Genomic DNA, 14,775 nt, shown 5'->3' with positions numbered 1-14,775 from the left:
TCCACCTCTGGCACTGTTGCCCAGAATGTTACGCAAGATCAGGTCAGACTGCCGCCGCGCCATTCTCGTCGCTCCAGACTGGCCGAGGAGGTTGTGGTACCCGGATCTGTGGCATCTCACGGTGGGCCAACCGTGGGCACTACCAGACCGACCAGACTTGCTGTCTCAAGGGCCGTTTTTCCATCTGAATTCTGCGGCCCTCAACCTGACTGTGTGGCCATTGAGTCCTGGATCCTAGCGTCTTCAGGGTTATCTCAAGAGGTCATTGCCACTATGAGACAGGCCAGGAAACCAACGTCTGCCAAGATCTACCACAGGACGTGGAAGATATTCTTATCTTGGTGCTCTGATCAGGGGTTTTCTCCCTGGCCATTTGCCTTGCCCACTTTTCTTTCCTTTCTTCAATCAGGATTGGAAAAAGGTTTGTCGCTCGGCTCCCTTAAGGGACAAGTCTCAGCGCTCTCTGTGTTCTTTCAGAAGCGTCTTGCCAGGCTTTCTCAGGTACGCACGTTCCTGCAGGGGGTTTGTCACATAGTCCCTCCTTACAGGCGGCCGTTAGAACCCTGGGATCTGAACAAGGTTCTGATGGCCCTTCAGAAGCCACCTTTCGAGCCGTTGAAGGATATTTCTCTTTCTCGCCTTTCGCAGAAGGTGGTCTTCCTAGTAGCAGTCACATCACTTCGGAGAGTGTCTGAGCTAGCAGCGCTGTCATGCAAGGCTCCTTTCCTGGTGTTTCACCAGGACAAGGTGGTGCTGCGCCTGGTTCCGGAATTTCTCCCTAAGGTGGTATCCACCTTTCATCTCAATCAGGATATCTCCTTACCCTCTTTTTGTCCTCATCCAGTTCATCAATGTGAAAGGGATTTGCATTTGTTAGATCTGGTGAGAGCGCTCAGAATCTACATTTCCCGTACGGCGCCCCTGCGCCGCTCGGAGGCACTCTTTGTCCTTGTCGCTGGTCAGCGTAAGGGGTCACAGGCTTCCAAATCCACCCTGGCTCGGTGGATCAAGGAACCAATTCTCGAAGCCTACCGTTCTTCTGGACTTCCGGTTCCCTCAGGGCTGAAGGCCCATTCTACCAGAGCCGTGGGTGCGTCCTGGGCTTTGCGGCACCAGGCTACGGCTCAGCAGGTGTGCCAGGCGGCTACCTGGTCGAGCCTGCACACTTTCACCAAACACTATCAGGTGCATACCTATGCTTCGGCGGAGGCCAGCCTAGGTAGGCGAGTCCTGCAGGCGGCGGTTGCCCACCTGTAGGAAAGGGCCGTTTTACGGCTCTATTACGAGGTATTATTTTACCCACCCAGGGACAGCTTTTGGACGTCCCAATTGTCTGGGTCTCCCAATGGAGCGACAAAGAAGAAGGGAATTTTGTTTACTTACCGTAAATTCCTTTTCTTCTAGCTCCAATTGGGAGACCCAGCACCCGCCCTGTTCCCTTTGGGCTGTTGTTTTTTCGTGTACACATGTTGTTCATTTTGAATGGTTTCAGTTCTCCGAAATTTATTCGGATTGAAGTTACTTTAAACCACTTTATTAGCTTTCCTCCTTCTTGCTTTTGCACTAAAACTGAGGAACCCGTGATGCACGGGGGGTGTATAGGCAGAGGGGAGGGGCTTTACACTTTTAAGTGTAATACTTTGTGTGGCCTCCGGAGGCAGAAGCTATACACCCAATTGTCTGGGTCTCCCAATTGGAGCTAGAAGAAAAGGAATTTACGGTAAGTAAACAAAATTCCCTTCTTCATTGTGAAAAAACTCATAGGGGCTCTGAATCCAGGAAAATTATATGATAATGAAGTAGAACCCATTAATGCACATGTGGCACCAGAAAACGCAAACCACATTTCTTCAGCGCTCTATTGGGAGACCCAGACGATTGGGGTATAGCTACTGCCCTCTGGAGGCCACACAAAGCACTACATTAAAAGTGCAAGGCCCCTCCCCCTCTGGCTATACCCCCCCCGTGGTATCACGGGTTCTCCAGTTTTAGCTTTGTGTGCGAAGGAGGTCAGACATCCATGCATAGCTCCACAGATTTTAGTCAGCAGTAGCTGCTGACTATTTCGGATGGAAGAAAAGAGGACACATATAGTGTCCCCAGCATGCTCCCTTCTCACCCCTGGATGGTGTTGTAAGGTTGAGGTACCTATTGCTGGTACAGGGCTGGAGCCTGACATGCTGTTTTCCTTCCACATCCCCTTGTAGGGCTCTGTGGAAGTGGGATCCTGCCGGCCTCTCAGCTCTGATGCCGGGCTCCATCCACAGACCCATTAGAACCTGATGGAGACGGAGCAGGAGTACGATCAGGGACAGGCCCTGCATCATACAGGTACTCTGTGTCCCCGGCAGGCACAGACACACTCCGGGCTGGCTGGGTGTTGTAGTGCGCCGGGGACCGCAACGTGGAGTTGGTGTCCCTACAGATTACTGGGGGACTTTTTTGTGTATGGGAACGCAGCGCCGACCCCCTCTGGACCGGGCGGCGCTGCTGTGACTTGTGGTGCGCCGGGGATCCGCCGTCCGCGCTTTTACGGCGGCGGCGGTTATAAATTTAGTCCCCGGCTTTTTGGGCCTAGGACGCCGGCAGCTCCGTTTCGTTCCCGCCCCCACCCTGTCATTCAGGGTAGGGGAGAGACGCTGTTCGCTAGCAGCGACGAGGGCTGGAGCCTGATTTACATGCTCCAGCCCTCTCACTTGGCACAGAGGGAAGCAGGCTTCCCGCTCTTAGCCAGGAACGCCCAGGGCCCGCCCCCCTTCCTCTCTCGAGACGCCGGCAGCCATTACATGCATGCCTGGCTGGAGGAAGGACGCAAGGCTCTGGGAGACCTGGACTAGGGGCTATCTGGCGACCACACACCCGCTTTTTAAGCGGGCGGTAAGCGATTTTTCTGTGCTGGTCCCTCTAGTGCCTCACTGTGTATCAGTGTACTGGGTACAGATATATAGATATTGTATTTCTTGCACTGTGAGGTGCGCTTCTGGCTGCATATCCCAGATCGCTCTGTGGAAGCAGCAACATGTCATCCTCAAAACGCAAGGCGGCCAAGGCAAAAAGGGCTGTGTATACTGCGTGTGCTGCATGTGGGGCTAATCTACCAGCAGGCTCCGATGACCCCCATTGTGTGCAATGCTCCGACCCGGTGCTGCTTCGCCAGCCGGAGTCAGGAGAGGTAGCGACCCAGGCTGAGACGCTTGTAAGTTCTGCCCCGGTGACAGGGACGGACTTTGCAGTTTTTGCAGATAATATGTCTGTGTCTATGGCAAAAATCCTTGAAACCTTGCAATCTATGCATGGGGCTCAGTCTCTGGGCACGGCGAGGCCTCTGTCCTCAGGTCCCCCTTACTTGGACTGTATCCAGCCCACAGGGGGGTCCCCGGCTTCACAGGCCGAGGATTATGACTCAGATGATGGCCCCAGCCACCCTAAGCGAGCTCGTTGGGAAAGACCCTCGACGTCTTCACACTGCTCAGGGTCTCAGCGCAATCAGTCTCCCTGTGATGTGTCTGATGAGAGTGATCAGGAATCCACTCCTGGAACCCCTCTCAACCTGGATACCCCGGATGGGGATGCCATGGTAAACGACCTTATCTCAGCCATCAATAGGCTGTTGGATATTTCTCCCCCAGCCCCTTCAGCAGAAGAGGCGGCTGCGGAGCAGGAAAAGTTTCGTTTCCTTTATCCCAAGCGTAAATTGAGTGCTTTGTTAGATCACTCTGACTTCAGAGAATCAATCCAGAAGCACGACGCTCACCCAGAAAGGCGTTTCTCTAAACGATCTAAAGATACGCGTTTCCCTTTCCCCCCTGAGGTGGTCAAGCGCTGGACACAGTGTCCAAAGGTAGACCCCCCGATTTCCAAACTTGCAGCTAGATCCATAGTTGCAGTGGAGGATGGCGCTTCACTTAAAGATGCCAATGACAGACAGATGGACCTTTGGTTAAAATCTGTCTATGAAGCTATCGGCGCGTCGTTTGCTCCGGCATTCGCAGCCGTATGGGCACTCCAGGCTATTTCAGCTGGCTTAGCAAAAGTGGATGCTATCATGCATCCAGCAGTGCCGCAAGTGGCGCACCTTACCACGCAGATGTCGGCGTTTGCGTCTTACGCTATCAATGCGGTCCTAGAATCTACCAGTCGCACCTCAATGGCGTCCGCCAATTCGGTAGTTTTGCGCAGAGCCTTGTGGTTAAAGGACTGGAAAGCAGATGCTGGTTCCAAAAAATGTTTAACCAGTTTGCCTTTGTCTAGAGATAGACTGTTTGGCGAGCCATTGGCTGACATCATTAAGCAGTCCAAGGGTAAAGACTCCTCTTTACCACAACCCAGAACATCCAAACCTCAGCAGAAAAAGTGGCAGCAGAGGTTTCAGTCCTTTCGAGGTTCGGGCAAAACACCATTTACCTCGTCCAAAGGGACTCAGAGGACGCAAAGAAACTCAGATTCGTGGCGGACTCACACACGCCCCAAGAAAGCAAATGGAGGTACCGCTTCCAAAGCGGCTACCTCATGACTTCCAGCCCCCCCCCTCCGCATCGCCGGTCGGGGGCAGGCTCTCCCGCTTTTCCGGCATTTGGATGTCACAGGTCAAAGACCGGTGGGTGACGGACATTTTGTCTCGCGGGTACAGAATCGAGTTCAATTCTCGTCCTCCAGCTCGGTTCTTCAGAACCTCCCCACGTCCAGACAGAGCAGATGCTCTGCTGCAGGCGGTGGATTCCCTAAAAGCGGAAGGAGTGGTTATCCCAGTCCCTTCTCAGGAACAAGGGCAAGGGTTTTACTCCAATCTCTTTGTGGTTCCAAAAAAGGACGGCTCGTTCCGTCCTGTTCTGGACCTAAAACGGCTCAACAAACATGTGCACGCCAGGAGGTTCCGGATGGAAACCCTCCGCTCTGTCATTGCCTCAATGTCCAGAGGAGACTTCCTTGCCTCAATAGACATCAAAGATGCTTATCTCCACGTGCCAATTGCTACAGAACATCAACGTTTTCTACGTTTTGTGATAGGAGACGACCATTTTCAGTTCGTAGCTCTTCCATTTGGTCTGGCGACAGCCCCACGGGTCTTCACCAAGGTCATGGCGGCGGTGGTAGCAGTCTTGCACTCTCAGGGACACTCGGTGATCCCTTACCTAGACGACTTATTGGTCAAAGCTCCCTCTCAGGAGGCATGTCAGCACAGCCTGAATGCTACGCTGGAGACTCTACAGTCTTTCGGATGGATCATCAACTTTCCAAAGTCGATCCTATCACCGACTCAGTCACTAACGTATCTTGGCATGGAGTTTCATACTCTAGCAGCGATAGTGAAGCTTCCGCTGGACAAGCAGCGGTCACTACAGACAGGGGTGCAATCTCTTCTGCAGGGCCAGTTGCATCCCTTGCGGCGCCTCATGCATTTCCTAGGGAAGATGGTGGCAGCCATGGAAGCAGTTCCCTTTGCGCAGTTTCATCTGCGCCCACTTCAATGGGACATTCTCCGCCAATGGGACGGGAAGTCAACGTCCCTGGACAGGAAAGTCTCGCTTTCCCAGACGGCCAAAGACTCTCTACAATGGTGGCTCCTTCCCACCTCATTGTCTCAGGGAAGATCCTTCCTGCCCCCATCCTGGGCAGTAGTCACGACAGATGCGAGTCTGTCAGGGTGGGGAGCAGTATTTCTCCACCACAGGGCTCAGGGGACGTGGACTCCGCAGGAGTCCACCCTTCAGATCAATGTTCTGGAGATCAGAGCAGTGTATCTTGCTCTACTGGCCTTCCAACAGTGGCTGGAAGGAAAGCAGATCCGAATCCAATCGGACAACTCCACAGCGGTGGCATACATCAACCACCAAGGAGGGACGCGCAGTCGGCAAGCCTTCCAAGAAGTCCGGCGCATTCTAATGTGGGTGGAGGACAGAGCATCCACCATATCCGCGGTTCACATCCCAGGCGTAGAAAACTGGGAAGCAGACTTCCTCAGTCGCCAGGGCATGGACGCAGGGGAATGGTCCCTTCACCCGGACGTGTTTCAGGAAATCTGTCGACGCTGGGGAGTGCCGGACGTCGACCTAATGGCATCCCGGCACAACAACAAGGTCCCGGCATTCATGGCGAGGTCGCGCGATCAAAGAGCTCTGGCGGCAGACGCCTTGGTTCAAGATTGGTCGCAGTTTCAGCTCCCATACGTGTTTCCGCCTCTGGCGCTCTTGCCCAGAGTGCTACGCAAGATCAGATCCGAGTGCAGCCGCGTCATACTCGTCGCTCCAGACTGGCCGAGGAGGTCGTGGTATCCGGATCTGTGGCATCTCACGATCGGTCGACCGTGGTCACTGCCAGACCGACCAGACTTACTGTCCCAAGGGCCGTTTTTCCATCAGAATTCTGCGGCCCTGAACCTGACTGTGTGGCCATTGAGTCCTGGATCCTAGCATCTGCTGGATTATCTCAGGGAGTCGTTGCCACAATGAGACAAGCTAGAAAGTCGAATTCGGCTAAGATCTACCACAGAACGTGGAAGATTTTCTTGTCCTGGTGCTCTGCTCAGGGAGTGTCTCCCTGGCCATTTGCATTGCCCAAGTTTCTTTCCTTCCTGCAATCGGGGTTAGAAAAGGGCTTGTCGCTCAGCTCCCTTAAAGGGCAAGTTTCGGCACTATCCGTGTTTTTTCAGAAGCGTCTAGCACGTCTTCCTAAGGTGCGCACGTTCCTGCAGGGGGTCTGTCATATTGTGCCCCTGTACAAGCGACCGTTAGATCCATGGGATCTGAACAGGGTACTAGTTGCTCTCCAGAAGCCGCCCTTCGAGCCTCTGAAGGAAGTTTCCTTTTCTCGGCTGTCGCAGAAAGTGGCGTTTCTTGTTGCGATCACATCGCTTCGGCGAGTGTCTGAGCTGGCAGCTCTGTCATCTAAGGCTCCCTTCCTGGTGTTCCACCAGGACAAGGTTGTGCTGCGCCCCATTCCGGAGTTTCTTCCTAAGGTCGTATCCTCTTTTCATCTTAATCAGGATATTTCCTTGCCTTCTTTTTGCCCTCATCCGGTTCACCGGTATGAAAAGGCCTTACGTTTGCTAGATCTGGTGAGAGCACTCAGAATCTACATTTCCCGCACGGCGCCCATACGCCGTGCCGATGCACTTTTCGTCCTTGTCGCTGGTCCGCGCAAGGGGTTGCAGGCTTCTAAAGCCACCCTGGCTCGATGGATCAAAGAACCAATTCTAGAGGCCTACCGTTCTGCGGGGCTTCCGGTTCCTTCAGGGCTAAAAGCCCACTCCACCAGAGCCGTGGGTGCGTCCTGGGCATTACGTCACCAGGCTTCGGCTCAACAGGTGTGCCAGGCAGCTACCTGGTCCAGTCTGCACACTTTCACCAAGCATTATCAGGTGCATACCTATGCTTCGGCGGATGCCAGCTTAGGTAGAAGAGTCCTGCAGGCGGCAGTGACACCCCCGTAGGGGAGGGCTGTTTTGCAGCTCTAACATGAGGTATTTATTTACCCACCCAGGGACAGCTTTTGGACGTCCCAATCGTCTGGGTCTCCCAATAGAGCGCTGAAGAAGAAGGGAATTTTGTTACTTACCGTAAATTCCTTTTCTTCTAGCTCTTATTGGGAGACCCAGCACCCGCCCTGTTGTCCTTCGGGATGTTTTTTTGTTGTTTGCGGGTACACATGTTGTTCATGTTGAACGGTTTTTCAGTTCTCCGATGTTATTCGGAGTTAATTTGTTTAAACCAGTTATTGGCTTCCTCCTTCTTGCTTTGGCACTAAAACTGGAGAACCCGTGATACCACGGGGGGGTATAGCCAGAGGGGGAGGGGCCTTGCACTTTTAATGTAGTGCTTTGTGTGGCCTCCAGAGGGCAGTAGCTATACCCCAATCGTCTGGGTCTCCCAATAAGAGCTAGAAGAAAAGGAATTTACGGTAAGTAACAAAATTCCCTTCTTTGCAATTTAGAATTGGGTGTTGCATAAAAAGCTCATGTAAAGCTTTAGTCAACAGAGGATATATACTTTGATGTTCGCTTGCAGCAACTGCTCTATATAAGCTTAATTGTGAACAGTTGGCTTTAATATTTTCATTTAATTTTTTTTTCTCAATTTTTTTTTTTTTTTACCCAAAAGTTTTGGACAACACATCAACAAGAAAAATGCAGCATGCTGCTGGTAGAGGCCTGTCAAGAACACCGACGGCTGAGCTAGAACGAAGTCTCTGTGGAACCGCACACTCACCTGTGTCTAAGGTAGGAAGGATGCCCAATGAATGATGGTTAGATGGATAGAGCTATTTTTTTTGGTTTTCGTTCCCAATGGAGACAAGTGCAGGTAGGGCTTGGGAAAGTGGCTATTTGACAATAGGTAAAACTTCTATACAAGCAGTTTCATTATAGGTGATATTGCTGTATCTGTCTCGCAATAATATAAGCAAAGACCCTTGCACAACACTACGGGGACCACTGCGTGTGATTAAGAAAATCTCCCATCTCTTTCCATCTCACAGTAGTAACCAAAAATGACACAATGCAATAGATTTCTTTCAATAATCTGAGAAAAGGCGGCATATGCCCCCAAAACATCATATCAGTGGTCCTACACACTGCAAATCTATAAACTTGCACTTAGAGTGATTATTGAATGATGGATTTAGTCACTTTTATTGGATAGCTTGTTTTTAAAGAGCAAAGAATGTAAATAATTATTGAAAGAAAAATTGCTGCATTTTTTTTTTTTTTTGTTTTTTTTGTTGCTATTGCTGCATATGTGGTATTAAAAGTATACGGATTTGAGATGAATAATACATACAGTTGAGAAAAATATATTTAGTCAGCCACCAATCGTGCAAGTTCTCTCATTTAAAAAGATGAGAGAGGCCTGAAATTGACATCATAGGTAGATCACAACTATGAGAGACAAAAGTGAGAAAATAAATCCAGAAAATCACCCCCTCTGATTTGGCAAGATTTTTTTTTGCAAATTATGGTGGAAAATAAGTATTTAGTCACCTAAAAACATGCAAGATTTCTGGCTCTCGCAGACCTGTAACTTCTTCAAGAGGCTCCTCTGTCCTCCACTCCTTACCTGTAGCAATGGCACATGTTGGCACTTGTTATCAGTATAAAAGACACCTGTCCACAACCTCAGTCACACTCCAAACTCCACTATGGTAAAGACCAAAGAGCTGTCGAAGGCCACCAGAAACAAAATTCCACCACTGCATTAGGCTGGGAAGACCGAATCTTCAATAGACAATCAGCTGTGGGAGCAATAATAAGAAAATGGAAGACATACTGTACAAGCCCACTGATAATATTCCTCGATATGGGTCTCCACGCAAGATCTCACCCCGTGGGGTCAAAATGATCACAAGAACACTGGGGGACCTAGTGAATGACCTGCATAGAGCTGGGACCACCGTAACAAAGACTACCGTCAGTAACAGTACGCTGCCAGATCCTGCAGTGCCAGACGTGTCCCCCTGCTTTAGCCAGTACATGTTCGGGTTTGTCTGAAGTTTGCTAGAGATTATTTGGATTATCCAGAAGAGTATTGGGAGAATGTCATATGGTCTGATGAAACCAAAGTAGAACTGTTTGGTAGAAACACAACTCGTCGTGTTTGGAGGAGAGAGATGTTGAGATGCATCCAAAGAACACCATACCTACTGTGAAGCATGGGGGTAGCAACATCATGTTTTGGGGCTGTTTCTCTGCATAGGGACCAAGACAACTGATCAATGTACATGAAAGAATGAATGTGGCCGTGTATCGTGAGATTTTCAGTACAAACCACCTTCCATCAGCAAGGGCGTTGAAGATGAAACATTGCTGGGTCTTTCAGCATAATTATCCCAAGCACACCGCCAGGGCAATAAAGGAGTGGCTTCATAAGAAGCATATGAAGGTCCTGGAGTGGCCTAGCCAGTCTCCAGATCTCAACCCCATAGAAAACCTTTAGAGGGAGTAGAAAGTTCGTGTTGCCCAGCGACAGGCCCAAAACATTACTGCTCTATAGAGGAGATCTGCATGGAGGAATGGGCCAACATACCACCAACAGTGTGTGCCAACCTTATGAAGACTTACAGTACACGTTTGACCTCTGTCATTGCCAACAAAGGATATATAACAAAAAATATTCGATTAACTTTTGTTATTGATCAAATACTTATTTTCCACCATAATTTTGCCAAAAAAATCTTGCCAAATCAGATAAGGTGATTTTCTGGATTTGTTTTCTCATTTTGTCTCATAGTTGTGGTCTGCGTATGATGTCTATTACAGGCAAATCTCATCATTTTAAGTGGGAGAACTTGCACAATTGGTGGCTGACTAAATACTTTTTTCCCCACTGTATACCTCAGTATGTCATATTTCCGTTATCTCTATCAAGATTGTCCTGTACATACATGGTCACTTCTTCATTTAATGCATCAAAGCATGCAAGTTTGTGAGTACAACTTCTACATAAAAGAAAAAAGAGTTGTGTGGCCTTTTTGGATCTATCCTTTGAGTCAGGACTTTGCAAGTAAACAGCAGTTTCACTCAAGAAATCTTGAGTCCATCAACAATAATTAAAAAAAATATAGAAAAAAAGACAACAAATGATATGTCGCACAGTATAACTTTATTGCAGCCTTTTCATGTGGCCTTACATCTGTGTCACAAAGGTACAAATCATGTATATTTCACAGGGTAAGTACCGTACATCGGCCAAACTGCAGAATGGCATGACTTGCTGGTTGGTTTCCAGCGTCTTCCTATCTTCTTCCATGCACTTGTTTCTATATTAAGAAGTTTAGAGAACATATTTGCTCTGTAAACTGTACAAATCTGTTCTTGCTTCCTTCATAAATACTAACCCTAGTTCCATGATGAACAACATTGCTAAGTAATTGACTGTGCTACAAGTTGACAGTTAAGAGATATCCAAGAAAAATAAAATACTGCTCACTAAAAAAGTATCTGCCTCCTCCCAGATGCCTTTTATTGCTATTGTGTTGCACTAAAGGAGCAAACATAATATTACTCAAACCTGTTTGGAAATTCATGTCATGAATTAGAGAGAGCAGATTGTGACTAGTGATGAGTGAGCACTACCATGCTCGGTATTCAAAACAAGCAGGTCTGTCGCTCGGACGGGCTCAAGTACCGAGCATAATGGAAGTCAATGGGAACCTCTAGCATTATTCCAGAAGACCTTCAGGAAAAATGCTTGAGTTTCCCATTGACTTCCATTATACTTGGTACTTGAGTTGAGCCCATCTGAGAATCAGACCTACTTGTTTCAAGTACCAAGCATGGTAGGGCTGGCTCATCACTAATGGTGACCGTTTGATCTAAAAGGAATCTAGCAGGTAAGAACAAATGCCCTGATAATAACAAAGTGTCACTTACTAACTAACATATCAAATATGCAGTAGTTTTAATAAAATCTGTTTTATTGGCTCCATTTGTGAGCTTCAAGAATCCCTTCCATGAAGATTTTTTTTTTTCCCATATAATCTGTGTATGTGTATATATATATATATATACATATATAGTGTAGTGTGAGTGTGTTCATATCTTCCCCTACTGCCGCTCTCTTGGATCCTGCACCGTTCTGCTCCTCTTCACAGTGATCTCATCACTCTTCAGACTAATCTGGTCACACTGCTTTCTGTGTGACCCAGAAGTGGCCTTTAAAATGGAAATCTATGCATCATCGGGACGAGGCTCTGTAGACTTAGGGGTACTTTGCACGTTGCAACAACGCTACTGCGATATCGTCGGGGTCAAATCGAAAGTGACGCACATCCGGCGTCTGTAACATCGCAACGTGTAAAGCCTAGATGCGCCGATAAACGATCGCAAAAGCGCCGTAAATCGGTGATCTGTGTAGTGTTGGACATTTTCATAATGTCGCACCAATAGGAGATACGATGTTGTTCCTCGTTCCTGCGGCAGCACACATCGCTGTGTATGAAACCTCAGGAGCGAGGAATATCTCTTTACCTGCCTCCACCGGCAATGCGGAAGGAAGGAGGTGGGCGGGATGTTTACGTCCCGCTCATCTCCGCCCCTCCGCTTCTATTGGCCGCCTGCCATGCGACGTCGCAGGGCAGGTAAGTGCGTGTGAAGCTGCAGTAGCGATAATGTTCGCTACGGCAGCTATCACAAGATATCGCATGTGCGACAGGGGTGGGTACTATCACGCTCTGCATCGCAAGCATAGTGATGTCGCAGCGTGCAAAGTACCCCTTACATTGTAAAAGAGATGTCTGGCTGATGCATAGAGAGAACAGGAAAGTCTGAAGAGTGTGGATATCCCTGACAAGCAGAGCAGAATGGCGCTGGATACCAGAGAAGATGGTGGTGAGTATATCACCACACACGCAACACTGTAAATACTTATACCAAGATTTAATGGGAAAAAATATTCATGGGAGGGCTTCTTTAATGATGTGCATAAGCTCTTAAGTCCTCCATATTGTCTCCTCCCCCCTCCAACCTACCACTGATTGACAGCTTTCTCCTGATGGACAGTAAGAGAGCCTGATGCCCATCAATTTCGCGGACTACGCAATGTGTCTGCCTTTTATAGAGTATGCAAATGGCCTCTTCAGAGAGGAAGAGGTCTTGTTAAAGAGGACCCTTTAACGAACCTTGCCATATGTCTTAGGATAAAAGCCAAAGCAGACTCTCAATATTTGTTTTTTATCCCAAGTCATATGACAAGGCTCATTAAACATGTCATATTGACTTTAAGGATTGCTAATTCCAATAAGTGGCACTAGAGCTCAAGTCTTGTTCCTCTCTGAAGAGGCAATTTACATATTACATTTCCTAGGGAAACATTGCATGGCTTATAAGCCTCCTAGGAAACAAAATCTGGCACTAAATGAAATTAAGAGATAACGTTATTTATTCAGTCGCAAAAACATTAGTTACGTTTCGGTCTTTAACTCAGACCTTCATCAGACAGATTGCCAGGGCAATGATGGAAGTGATGTACAGCACTAAGTATAAAGGGTACCAGTGCTACGTATGGGTGAGAGGCACACATACCTAAGCCTGGTACTGTATATCCTTGGCACTGTACAGGGTGGGCCATAAGTATGGATATATCCTGATAAAGAGTAAAGTTGAATTCAAAATGGTGGCTTTGCAGATAGCTGCCATGGGCGTCACCCGGCCTCAATTGTTTTGCCCCTGCCATGTACTAATATGCCAAAAACGGTAGGGTGTATCCATACTTACGGCCCACCCTGTACATTGCTTCCATTATTTCCCTGGCAATCTTTTTGATGAAGGTCTGCGGTAAAGACTGAAATGTTAATTTATTTTTTGGGGACTGAGTGACAATAAATGACATTTACCTATTCATTCTATTGACTGCCAGATTTTTTATCTATCTGAGTAACTTTTTTTGACGGAGTGACGTGCATTTACAATTGTGGCTCATACGCCTCCTCACGTAGGAATGCTAGGCATGTTACTTCTTAGTTTCTGGTACCATGGAGGCGTGTATGTGACACAAAATAAGAGGCATTTTAATCTTTTTGCTATAAATACATTCCAATTATAGTCACAAAGATACACTTAGCCTTTAATAGTAAGTTCGAGGCACTGTCAAATAGATTGTGATCCACTGACCGTCAATAATGCTTTAATGGCAGAGAAAAAACTGTGGAGAAAAGAACGCAAATAGGGTCTTACCCGGTAGAACAAACTGGGAGTGCAGGTGTGTACACTCACCTAGTGGGGTTGTGAAAGTCACAGCTCCTGTAACAGCATTGTAGAGGACAAACCGCTGCAGCCCCGGAGGAAAACAGTATAGATGTGAAGCAGGAGAATCGGGTTTGTTTTTGTTTTTTTTTGCCGCGCTATCACCAAGAAAAGTGATATTGATTACATTTTCTCTTTATTCTTTGCACAGGTCAGGTCAACGCGTTTCAGAGATTGAGGTCTCCATCAGGACATCAGAGAAAACATCAACATGAATGTTTTCTCTGATGTCCTGATGGAGACTTCGATCTCTGAAACGCGTTGACCTGAGCTGTGCATAGAATAAAGAGAAAATGTCATAAACATCGCTTTCCTGGTGATAGCACTGCAAAAAAACTGATGCTCCTGCTTCACATCTATATAGCCAATAATGCTTTGGAATAGCAAGTATTCTATATGCCATCATACCACTTAAAGGGAACCAGTCATGTTGTTGTTTTTTTATATTAAACCACCCCCAATGTGTTTTTTAAATTATGCAATGTGCATCAGTAACATGTTTTTTAAAGAAAACAAACTCTGTATGCGTAGGTGAAGGCAGTAAATACCTTAGATTTTAGTCATATGGGTGGAGCGTTTCCTGGGATCAGTCACTGTCACTCAAGTTCAGGCATGGTTCTTTTTTTAACTTGGTGACGCTCCTAGCATTGTAATTGATTAGAACACAGGTTCTTCACCATCACTTCTCTGCTGAGCTCCACCCCACTACAATCACATGATCGTGACATCAGAACAGGTCCTTTACCACTTCTTCTCTAGTGCTGAGGTCCGAAACTCAATATTAGAGAAGTGGTGGTGAAGGACCTGCTGACATCACGATCTTGTGACCGGAGCAAAGCAGAGAATTGATAGCAAGGGACCTGTACTCAGCAGGAGAAAAGTAGCTGTGCAGGACCTGTGCTTGATCATGTGACGAAGCTCAGTAGAGAAGTGATACTGATGGACTTGTTGTAATCATCAGAATAGAAGTGGTTATGCAGGACTTGTGCTGATGTGGTATAATCAAGTTACAATGCTAGGAGTGTGACTAAGTTCGAAAAAGA

The 14,775-nt window shown here is 47.7% G+C and overlaps 1 protein-coding gene across 5 annotated transcripts in view; it reads left to right on the top strand.

Annotated features, from left to right (window-relative positions):
• Positions 1–14,775, top strand: part of USP54 (ubiquitin specific peptidase 54) — a 183,206-nt gene that overhangs the window by 152,292 nt on the left and 16,139 nt on the right. For all 5 annotated transcript variants that reach the window (XM_075348835.1, XM_075348832.1, XM_075348834.1 and 2 more), the window contains one exon: positions 8,097–8,215. In XM_075348835.1, the coding sequence (XP_075204950.1) occupies positions 8,097–8,215 (119 nt within the window). The remainder of the gene's footprint in view (positions 1–8,096; positions 8,216–14,775) is intronic.

This window comes from Anomaloglossus baeobatrachus, chromosome 5, assembly GCF_048569485.1.
Source record: "Anomaloglossus baeobatrachus isolate aAnoBae1 chromosome 5, aAnoBae1.hap1, whole genome shotgun sequence".
Classification (NCBI taxonomy): Eukaryota; Metazoa; Chordata; class Amphibia; order Anura; family Aromobatidae; genus Anomaloglossus; species Anomaloglossus baeobatrachus.
Note: the sequence above shows the minus strand (reverse complement) of the source record. Positions and strands in the feature narration are given on the sequence as shown.